At 40.6% G+C, this 11,507-nt stretch overlaps 2 protein-coding genes across 2 annotated transcripts in view; both read right to left on the reverse strand.

The window, feature by feature from the left end:
• Window positions 1-3,339, reverse strand: part of scarf1 (scavenger receptor class F, member 1) — a 9,417-nt gene extending 6,078 nt beyond the window's left edge. The window contains exons 1-4 of the mRNA XM_059330900.1: window positions 3,097-3,339; window positions 2,791-2,852; window positions 2,534-2,635; window positions 635-1,175 (exon numbers count right to left, since the gene is read on the reverse strand). Coding sequence (XP_059186883.1) covers window positions 635-1,175; window positions 2,534-2,635; window positions 2,791-2,852; window positions 3,097-3,197 — 806 coding nt within the window. The 5' untranslated portion in view covers window positions 3,198-3,339. The remainder of the gene's footprint in view (window positions 1-634; window positions 1,176-2,533; window positions 2,636-2,790; window positions 2,853-3,096) is intronic.
• Window positions 3,340-6,180: 2,841 nt separating this feature from the next.
• On the reverse strand, window positions 6,181-9,472 carry LOC131970737 (protein delta homolog 2-like). Its single transcript, XM_059332157.1, has 5 exons — window positions 9,263-9,472; window positions 8,953-9,014; window positions 8,686-8,787; window positions 6,607-6,729; window positions 6,181-6,281 (listed from the first exon to the last, which is right to left on the reverse strand). The coding sequence occupies exons 1-5, from the start codon at window positions 9,361-9,363 to the stop codon at window positions 6,181-6,183; spliced, it is 489 nt and encodes a 162-aa protein (XP_059188140.1). The 5' UTR covers window positions 9,364-9,472.
• Between the last annotated feature and the right edge of the window lie 2,035 nt (window positions 9,473-11,507).

An 11,507-nucleotide genomic window follows, 5' to 3' on the forward strand; every position in this document is an offset into this window, starting at 1 on the left:
CGAGAGGATGTTTTCTTTATGTGAAATAAGATTTGGGGGGTTGTAATTTAATGAAACTGTATGCAGAATGTTAAGACTACACAAGGGTTAAATAAATAAATGTATCTACCAACATGGTCTCACAGGAATCCGTGAAATAGCCACGGATTTGCTTAACTCAAAATTTCTCAAATTTCTGTGAAACTGACACAGATTTCGCTACAATGCAAGTTAATGACAGTCATATCCCGTGGCTATTCCATGGATATTTTTTCCTATTGGTTTGTTCCAAGTCACGTGACTTTCAAGGTCCCGGCGGTCAGAACAAAAAACATGGCGGAAAAGTTCTCTAATTTTTTGTGAAAGAATCAATATTTTGACTTAGTTTCTGTATAAAAATGGATTTTGATCACATTTCTAGTGAGAAATATATGTTTTGTTTTCTAAATATTCACTCAGTGAATGTACATAATCACTTTGTATGTCGGAATAGCCACGGGATATGACTGTCATTAACTTGCATTGTAGCGAAATCCATGTCAGTTTCACGGAAATTTGAGTGATTCCGTGGCTATTCCACGGATTTTGAGTTAAGCGAATCCGTGGCTATTTCACGGATTTCTGTGTGACCATGTTGGTATCTACTGACACTAACCTCATTGTACAGCCGCTGCCATACTGCCCTCCTTCACAGGGCTGGTTGCAGTAGTTACCCTGGTAACCCGGGTGGCACAAGCACTGCCCGTTGGCCGGGTTACAGCTGCTGTGTGTGAGGTCACAGTTACACCGGCGGTCACAGCTGGGTCCCCACCAGCCCGCCTCACACTCACACACTCCAGTACGCTGATTACACTGCGACAGGTAGCAGTTGCAAGAGACGGGGCATTTCAGCCCCCAGTTGCCCCTGAGGCACTGACACCGGCCCGTTGCCTGGTCGCAGCCGGGGCCCACGGACCCTGCGCTGACGCACTGACACGGCTTGATGCAGTTTGGCGTCCACCAGCCCTCGTCGCAGGTGCAGTTTCCATAGACGGGGTGGCAGTGGCCGTGCCGGGTGCACTTGCAGGCGTTCTGGCACAACGGACCCCAGCGGTTGGCGTTGCAGGTGCACTCACCGGTGACAGGGTGACAGCGGCCGTGCGGGAAGCACGGACACACCTGACGACAGTCTGAAGCCCAGAACTCAGGAGGACAGCCTGGTAACAAGCAAACACACACAGGGAATACATTTAACACTGTACATAACCATGTGTAACCACTCTATGATGTAACTAAGTACTCAATTACTGTACATCACTACAAATATGAGGGATTTGGGCTCAACTTCATTCAGTGGCGGTTCTAGATCAGTTTTACTGTGGGGGCCAAGCAGGGGCCCGTATTTAATCAGAGGGGCACATTAAAAAACGCCAAAGATGATATTTAAGCATTCAAATCCTTTTTTTTTATTTTTTAAAATCTAATTTAAGTATATTTGGGAGATACAAATACATTGACTGAAACAGACTTACCAACTATAACAATTATTTTTGTACGACAATGGCATTTCTCATTTTTGTGCATAATTACTTTTTTTTATTTTAAGTGCAGTACAGTGAGAATTATCTTTTTTTTTTAAATATATATAGATATATATATATACAAGTTTTTATTGCACAATTCAACATTTGTACTATTATACAATGTACACAATCTGGGTTCATTTTGTGTACAATGAGATATTGTTTGAACAAAAAAATAGGTAAGAATTGTTCCATCATTCATCGTTATAAATTGATCATTTTATTATTAATTTGACACGGGGACCGCCACTGACTTCATTGTTTCTGTTTTATGATTATCATAGAAATATTGCACTTTTTAAACTCCAATCCACTTGGTCGCTATAGTTAAAGGTTATTTTTCAGATTTTTAATACAAACATACATGGAAAAAAATATTAGACCATATTTTCTTCAATTTCTTGTTCATTTTATTGCCTGGTACAACTGAAGGTACATTTGTTTGGACAAATATAATGATAATAACAAATATAGCTCATAAGAGTTTAATTTAAGAGCTGATATCTAGCCATTTTCCATGGTTTTCTTGATAATAACCAAAATCATTATCAAGAAAACCATCGGAAATGTCTAGATATCTGCTCTTAATTTAAAGTTTTATGAGCTATTTTTGTTGTTATCATTATATTTGTACAAAAAATGTACCTTTAGTTGTACCAGGCATTAAAATGAACAAGAAAGCAAGGAGAAGACAAGGGGGTCTAATATTTTTTTCCATGACTCTATGATATATTTTTAAAATAAAATGTATTTTTGAAGACTAAACCAGTGGCTCCAAAATCTTTTTGGCTTGTGAACACTCACAAAAATGTCGAGTTGGGGCCCCATATCACAATTCAAATGTTTACGAGTTGTTAAAGGTTCAACCAAAGCAACATTTCCCCTATAAAATTCCCAGCTGGTTTCTTTTAAACAATAAGGCCCAAAGGATTAACAGACATGTCGATTAATAGATGGTAAACATCTCCTGTTGTTTATTGTGAGTGACTCACGTGTTTTACAGTGAGCTCCGTAGTAGCCAGGTGGGCAGCGACACACTCCAGGATACACACAGAGCTCTTCCTTCAGGCAGGCCTGCTGACCCTCACACACAGCTAAACACACACACACACACACACACACACACATACACACAAAGCATACCAGTGAATGAGACACAAGGAAAACAAAGCAAATATGGCGGCAGTAAAAGGATAACTCCTGAAGATTGCCAGTTAAATAGGACAAATAAATGATTAATTCAGCTCACGTATGGTACACTCTTTTCCCTCTTGACGCCATCCAGTGCAACAGACCAGGGTGGAGGGGTCCCTGAATATAGAGACAATAATCAAATCAGCCTGACAAATCTAAAACTTAAAACTAACTACAAATGCTATCAATTGTCTGAAAAAATAATTAAAAGGAAAAGATAATTTCGAAAAAACCTGTATTCAGACCAAGAAGCTATCCAGCAGCTTACAACAGCCACAAATAGTACTAATAATGTGTTTTCTAATGTAGTGATGTAAAAACAGTAGGAAGACAACAGGTGTGACTGAAAGTGAAGTTGTACCTGATATTGTGGCAGACGTTCCTTCCAGCAGGATCCAGTGTTTGTGAGGAGGACAGCGAGCAGCAGAGCAGAGCACTCAGGGCTCTGAGGAGAAGCTTCATCTCCACACAAAGTCCCAAACTAAAACCCAGGACTAAATCTCTTTCTGTCTCTTTCTGTCCAATCTGTTCCTGACTTTACTCTCAACTTGTTCTCCTTCCAGTCCGGGGGAGCACAAAAAGATGCAGTATCTCTCTTTCTGTCAGCCCTCCACCCTTCCCTCCTTCTTTCTCCCCTTCTTTCTCTCCTGTGAGTCGTCTTGTGGCTCCACTGCAGCCAGAGAGGTCGAAGCCTCCAGGTTTCCTCTTCCCATTTCCTGGGGAAGTCAGAGCCACTTCCTTCTATTCAGCCAGACACAGAGCTTTTTAAAGATGGTCGAACACTAACACAGAAAACTCGCCGCACACACTGGAGGGGCACATACAAATGCAAACACACCCCTGATGTTCACCTTTTTCCCAGAAATCTATTGTTGACTTGTCGTCCAGGACATGATGAAGAACGCCTTGTAAGGAGGCACAAAGATGATCACATGATCACTTTGAGCTCCTGTGAAAATTAGTTTTTATTTAATAGTAATAACATTTAGGCATAATGCCATTTTTTAATTGGAACTGTGATTTTTTTTTTTTTCTTGAATCAGGGGAAGAAATGCAGAGAGATCGTTTCAATTTTATACAGAATTCTGTTTAATGGATTGAAATCTCAGTGTCACAGAAAATCCATATCCACATTTGAATAGTTTTGGACACATTTCATCAGCAATATTCACTTACATGACAGTTGACATCTTAAATCTGTTTTGTCAGCAAAAACATGCTTACAAAAATAAATTGTGAGCACAGTATTTTCAGAAAACATCTGATCTGATTGAAAGGTCATTCATTGTCTCTTCACTGGTCTGTCATTGTCCATTTAGAGGGGACAGAGGGGTCAGACAGATTAAATGTAGTTACTTTATGGTAACGTGTCAGCTAATGGTGGTGGAAACAAAACAAAAGTCTTTTTCACAAGGAAGCTCAGGGTTTCCTTTCAAAGTGAACCAGTCTGCAGACGCTGGTACACCAGCCAGAATACTTGTGCTTCCACACATACTGAACATTTATGGCACCAGCATCAAACACACACCAGCCAAAGGCTTTGACTCTTGTTCAATGACTAAAATAAAAGTATACAGTCATGGAAAAATGATTAGACCACCCTTGTTTTCTTCATGTTATTGCTCATTTTAATGCCTGGTACAATAAAAGGTACATTTGTTTGGACAAATGATATCTAGCCATTTTCCATGGTTTTCTGTATAATGATTTGGTTATTATCAAGAAAAATTGCCATAGTGCTATGGCAATTTACCCGATGCCTATAAATCCACCTGTAGTCCTGCCCTGGGAAAGTCTGACCATAACGTCATACACCTGCTCCCATGCTACAGGGCGAAGCTGAAACGGGAAAAGCCAGTGCATAAGGATATATAGATGTGGTCAGATGATTGTAAGGAGGAACTTAGAGACTGTCTGGAGGACACAGACTGGCAGATCTTCTTTGACTTTTGTGATAACCCACATGAATTGACAGACACTATCACATCCTATATAATGTTCTGTGAAAGTAACATAATCCGTACAAAAACAGTTAGAATATATCCGAATAACAAATTATGGGTAACCAGTGACTTAAAGAACTGTATAAATCAGAACAAACTTGCCTTTGTTAACGGAAACACAGAACTTGTTAAAGAGAAGAGATGTGAACTAAGAGCTAAATTAAAAAAGAGAAAAAACAGAGTAAAAGGAAAAAGTAGAGAAACATTTCTACTCTGGTAGTGCTAAAAGCGCATGGGAAGGTTTAAATCAAATGATGGGGAGGGAAACAAAGCAAAAACATGCCCTTGTGACCCACCTCTCTCCATCCTGGGCTAATGAATTAAATGTATTTTATAGCCGATTTGATAAGAACAATTTTTGTACTGAGCGAGATGAAGTGTCTAACTCTATTCCACAGTATGTTTCAGTGACACTCACAGAGCATGAAATTGCCTCAAGTCTGGCATGTATAAAACCCAATAAGACCCCAGGGCCTGATGGCCTTAGAGGCAGAGTGTTAAAAGATTGCACTATGCAATTAAAAGGAGTTATGACTAAGCTATTTCAGCTCCTGCTTGACTTGGGTACAGTACCTAAAATTTGGAAAACATCTAACATTGTGCCCATTCCTAAAAAGCCAGGTGCTTCAGAATTAAAAGATTTTAGGCCCATTGCACTCACCTCTATTTTAGGCAAGTGCATGGAGAGAGTTTTAAGTAGACATATGATAGCCTCTATATCGAACATCCTGGACCATCTACAGTTCGTATTCTAATATTTTTTTCCATGACTGTACATATGATTTTAAAGGGACAGTTTCCAATATTTTTTATCTTACCTGTAGTGCTATCAATAAATCTAGATTGTTTTGGTATCAGTTAACAAGTTTTGGAGATATCTGCTGTAGAAATGTCTGCCTTCTCCCCATTATAATGAAACTAAATGACACTCAACTTGTTGTGCTGAAAGCGCTAAAAAAAATCAATTTAAAAAACTGAACATGTCTCTTTTTTAGAAAACATGACCCTGTTATTCAAAATAATCCACAGCACAACACCAGAAAGTACATTTCTACTTGAAACTGCTCATAACAAGGTCTGTGGATTTTGTTGAATAAGAGAAAAAACATGTATTTTTTATTTTGGGGTGAACTGTCACTTTAACAATACAAGTGGTAAATTAAGGCTTAATCGGGTTAAAATGTACTCACTGCTGGAAGTGTCTGCTATTTTGACTACAACTTTTGTCCTTGAGCATAAAAGTGCTTCAAATCATGAAATATACATGAGTACACACACACACATGGCTTAAAAATCCCCCTTCTGAGGTCAAAGTTATATCATAGATTTGTGGTAAAATCTTGATTGTTAGTAATAAAATTAACCAGCGCCCTCTTGTGGAACAGAGCTGTTCCAAGCTGAGGAAGAAGTGGTGACTGAGGGCAGAAGGGTGTCTCACGGGCTCAGGGCGATGGTCCCTGCCCCGTCTCATCAGTGGCCTCTGAGTCTCCGATGATCTCCCAGCTGGAGGCGGGGTTGCTCATGTGGGATGGACGGATGATGGCTGGACGGATGATGGATGGATGGATGGACGGATGATGGATGGATGGATGGATGGATGGATTGATGATGGATGGATTGATGATGGATGGATGGATGGATGGATGGAGGGTTGGTTGGATGGATGGATGGATGGATGGATGGATGGATGGATGGATGGATGGTTGGATGGATGGATGGATGGATGGATGGATGGATGGATGGATGGATGGATGGATGGATGGATGGATGGATGATGGATGGATGGATGGATGGATGGATGGATGGATGGATGGATGGATGGTTGGTTGGTTGGTTGGATGGATGGATGGATGGATGGATGGATGGATGGATGGATGGACGTACTGTTGGGGCAGACACCAGTGACAGGATCACAGCCGTTCCCCTCACCACAGTCGCAGACGGAGGAACAGTTGAGGCCAAACTGCAGGGCGGGGCAGCTGCTGTTACAGCTGGAAAAAAAGGACATGGAGTCATGCAATTACATCACCACAGCCAACAAAAACTCCTGTGAATGAATGCTGACTCACCATCTATTTCAGAGTACAGTGAACATACAGTACCAGTCAAAAGTTTGGACACAACTTCTCATTCCAAGTATATAATTTTTTTTAATGATATTTTCTACATTGTAGATTCATATTAAAGACATCAAAACTATGATGGAACAAACCAAAACCAGAATATGTTTTATATTTTAGATTCTTCAAAGTAGCCACTTTGATGGTTTTCAACACATTAAGAAGGCTAGAAATTCCACATATTAGTTCTTGGGCTCATAGTTTTGATGTCTTCAGTATGAATCTACAATGTTGAAAATATAAAGAATAAAGAAAAAATATCAATGGTTTTTCTTTATTCTTGAGTTGAAGGTGTATACTCAAAGCCCTCTGTGTATACTGTAATAAACATTGACGCGTCATAGAGAAGAAAATTAAAGGGACCATAATGAAGGTTTTGCATGTTTTCACCTGCAAATTCTCAAATTGCATACTGGCAATTATTTTCCAAAGCATGTTTTGTTGTATCTGCTTAAATTATACATCTGTCTTTGTTTGAAGAAAAAAAAACATTCCAAAGGTTTAAAGCAATTTCACATTCATCTTTATATGTTTATTGACTATCTTCTGGGTTTGGTTTCATGAAAACAGTTTATTACCACAGAGCTTAGAATGACAGTGTTAATGGGTTAAAAGGTGCAAAACTTTTTCAAATAAATCAAAGGGTAGCAACTAGGAGTAGAGTCATGTTTGTTTATGAGTTGAGCTAGTTAGGTCTGTTCAACTATTGATGTGGTTCAAAGCTCACACTGTGCATCCTTTGAAAGCAGTTTTTTAACTCAAGTTAAAGATTATTTTTCAGATTTTTAATACAAATCTACAGTTCATTTTAATGCCTGGTACAACTGAAGGTACATTTGTTTGGACACATATAATGATAACTCTAGCCATTTTCCATGGTTTTCTTGATAATAACCAAAATCATTATCAAGAAAACCATGGACAATGTGTAGATATCAGCTCTTAATTTATATTTTTATGAGCTATTTTTGTTGTTATCATTATAGTTGTACAAAAAAATGTACCTTTAGTTGTACCAGGCATTAAAATGAACAAGAAAGCAAGGAGAAAACAAGGTCGTCTAATATTTTTTTCCATGACTCTACGATACATTTTTAAATTAAAATGTATTTTTGAAGATTAAACCAGTGGCTCCAAAATCTTTCTGGCTTGTGAACACTCACAAAAATGTCAAGTTGGGGCCCCATATCACAATTCAAATTCTTACGAGTTGTTGAGGTTCAACCAAAGCAACATTTCCCCTATAAAATTCCCAGCTGGTTTCTTTTAAACAATAAGGTGTGGTATCTGATCAGCTAAATTTTTCTATATGTTGGAATTAAGATTGATTGCTTTGTTTGTGTCATAGCTGAGGGACAAAATGTGGGGTTCTGTCTTTACTGGAAAGGGGCGTCTAAGATGTTCAGAACTATGGACTTAGCCAGTTCTCAGAGTGGTGCACAATAGAAGGAAGGAAGTTTAACATTAGACAGCCATTACATATAAGATATTGGAATGTGTAAAATAACAAGTAACACAAAAGGCTCATTCACGAGAGCATGCATGTGGGCATTTTATAAAGGCTGGCCCAACTGGCCCATCAGAGAAACCCATTATTTTGCAGCAGTCTTTTTTATTGGACCCACTCGCTGTCTCCTCCGCTGTATTTAGCCAGTGTATTTGATTTCTGAAAATACAGAAAACTAAAAGGAATTTTTGACTTGATCTTTGGTTCATTTTTCTCACTTAAAGAGGTAGTAAATTTACACTACAAAGGCCCAAAGGATTAACAGACATGTCAATTAATAGATGGTAAACATCTCCTGTTGTTTATTGTGAGTGACTCACGTGTTTTACAGTGAGCTCCGTAGTAGCCAGGTGGGCAGCGACACACTCCAGGATACACACAGAGCTCTTCCTTCAGGCAGGCCTGCTGACCCTCACACACAGCTAAACACACACACACACACACACACACACACACACACACACACACACACAAAGCATACCAGTGAATGAGACACAAGGAAAACAAAGCAAATATGGCGGCAGTAAAAGGATAACTCCTGAAGATTGCCAGTTAAATAGGACAAATAAATGAATAATTCAGCTCACGTATGGTACACTCTTTTCCCTCTTGACGCCATCCAGTGCAACAGACCAGGGTGGAGGGGTCCCTGAATGTAGAGACAATAATCAAATCAGCCTGACAAATCTAAAACTTAAAACTAACTACAAATGCTATCAATTGTCTGAAAAAAAATAATTAAAAGGAAAAGAAAAAAAAGAAAAAAAACCTGTATTCAGACCAAGAAGCTATCCAGCAGCTTACAACAGCCACAAATGGTACTAATAATGTGTTTTCTAATCTAGGGATGTAAAAACAGTAGGAGGACAACAGGTGTGACTGAAAGTGAAGTTGTACCTGATATTGTGGCAGACGTTCCTTCCAGCAGGATCCAGTGTTTGTGAGGAGGACAGCGAGCAGCAGAGCAGAGCACTCAGGGCTCTGAGGAGAAGCTTCATCTCCACACAAAGTCCCAAACTAAAACCCAGGACTAAATATCTTTCTGTCTCTTTCTGTCCAATCTGTTCCTGACTTTACTCTCAACTTGTTCTCCTTCCAGTCCGGGGGAGCACAAAAAGATGCAGTATCTCTCTTTCTGTCAGCCCTCCACCCTTCCCTCCTTCTTTCTCCCCTTCTTTCTCTCCTGTGAGTCGTCTTGTGGCCCCACTGCAGCCAGAGAGGTCGAAGCCTCCAGGTTTCCTCTTCCCATTTCCTGGGAAAGTCAGAGCCACTTCCTTTTACATTACATTACATTACATTACATGTCATTTAGCAGACGCTTTTGTCCAAAGCGACTTACAATAAGTGCATTCAACCTGATGGTACTAGACATAGGCCATAGGAATCAAGTAAGTACATAACTTTAAGAGCTAACTGTCATCGCTAAAGGAGTGCTATATGTTATAGAAGAAAAGAAGAGAAAAGAATAGGAGCTTTTTTTTTTTTTTAATATATCTGTTAGGTGACCATGACTTAACCGAGGTATTGTTGGAAGAGATAGGTCTTCAGCCTGCGGCGGAAGGTGTACAGGCTGTCTGAGGTCCTGATGTCAGTAGGGAGCTCGTTCCACCATTTGCGAGCCAAGACAGAGAAAAGTCTGGAAGTGGTTTTGAGGCGAGTTGACCCACGCAGGGTGGGAGTCGCCAGCTGTTTGGCTGATGCAGAGCGTAGAGGACGGGCAGGGGTGTAGAGTTTGACAAGGTCCTGGATGTAAGTAGGACCTGAACCGTTGGCAGCAGAGTACGCCAGAGCTAGAGTCTTGAAGCGTATCCGCGCAGCCACCGGTAGCCAGTGGAGGGAGCGGAGGAGGGGTGTTCCATCCATCCATTCTCGTCCGCTTATCCGGGGCTGGGTCGCGGGGGCAGCAGGCTAAGCAGGGCATTCCAGGCGCCCCTCTCCCCAGCCACAACGTCCAGCTCCTCCTGGGGGACCCCGAGGCGTTCCCAGGCCAGGCGAGAGACTGGGGTGTTGTGTGTGAAAATTCGGGAAGATTGAAGACCAATCGAGCAGCTGCATTCTGGATGAGTTGTAGAGGTCGGATGGCTTTGACAGTCAGACCTGCCATGAGGGAGTTGCAGTAGTCCAGGCGTGAGATGACCAGTGCCTGGACCAGGACCTGAGCTGCCTTCTGAGTGAGAAACGGGCGGATTCTCCTGATGTTATGCAGCAAGAATCTGCAAGATCTGGTAGTGGCGGTGATGTTTGTTGAGAGGGACAGTTGGTTGTCAAGAGTTACGCCAAGGTTTTTGGCTTCCTTCTATTCAGCCAGACACAGAGCTTTTTAAAGATGGTCGAACACTAACACAGAAAACAGAAAACTCGTCGCACACACTGAAGGGGCACATACAAATGCAAACACACCCCTGATGTTCACCTTTTTCCCAGAAATCTATTGTTGACTTGTCTTCTAGGACATGATGAAGAACGCCTTGTAAGGACGCACAAAGATGATCACATGATCACTTTGAGCTCCTGTGAAAAAGAGTTTTTATTTAATAGTAGTAACATTTAGGCATAATGCCATTTTTAGGGCCTCGGGGCGAAGCCCCGAGCACTACTGTTATACTGTGGATTTCTTCTTCTTCCTCTTCCGGACGCAATTATGTCCCGCTACTAGTCCTACAACTTGAAGAGTTGCAGGACAAATTATATATCAAAACGTGCGGTTTGACTGGGATCGGTGTGCTATTACTTTTTTCTACAGTATGAATTTTTCGCGACGTAAGTCTCGAAAAGCTGCCCAAAATTTTGCATTGAAATGAATGGGACGGCCGAAAACAAATTAGCGAAAAAGAATAATAATTGGAGATTTTTAAACGTCTACTTCTCCGCAGGAGACGCAGGAAGATTTCTGAAAAAGGGAGATGTAACCGTTTTTTTAGATCGCTCTAACAAAGCTATTTTTTCATTTTTCTTAAAAAAAAAACATATGTGGACGTTCAGGAAGAACTCAGGACGCTCAAAGTGAAGTCGGATCAATGATAGGTATTATGGTTTTGCCAAAAATGCTTTCTGTTCGAGGCCGGAAATTCCAGTCTGTCCACCTCTGCTGGCACAGGTGACAGTTAATTCTGTTGATTGCTTTGATCTGATTGCCTTTGAT

Source organism: Centropristis striata, chromosome 4 (assembly GCF_030273125.1).
Source record: "Centropristis striata isolate RG_2023a ecotype Rhode Island chromosome 4, C.striata_1.0, whole genome shotgun sequence".
Lineage (NCBI taxonomy): Eukaryota > Metazoa > Chordata > Actinopteri > Perciformes > Serranidae > Centropristis > Centropristis striata.

Bases quoted from the DNA above. Each gene is read 5' to 3' on its own strand.
- LOC131970737 (XM_059332157.1), bottom strand. From the start codon at position 9,363: ATGAAGCTTCTCCTCAGAGCCCTGAGTGCTCTGCTCTGCTGCTCGCTG. The intron at 9,015-9,262 runs GTACAACTTCAC...CTCTACATTCAG, and splicing joins AACGTCTGCCACAATATCAG to GGACCCCTCCACCCTGGTCT. The intron at 8,788-8,952 runs GTGAGCTGAATT...GTGTGTGTTTAG, and splicing joins GGGAAAAGAGTGTACCATAC to CTGTGTGTGAGGGTCAGCAG.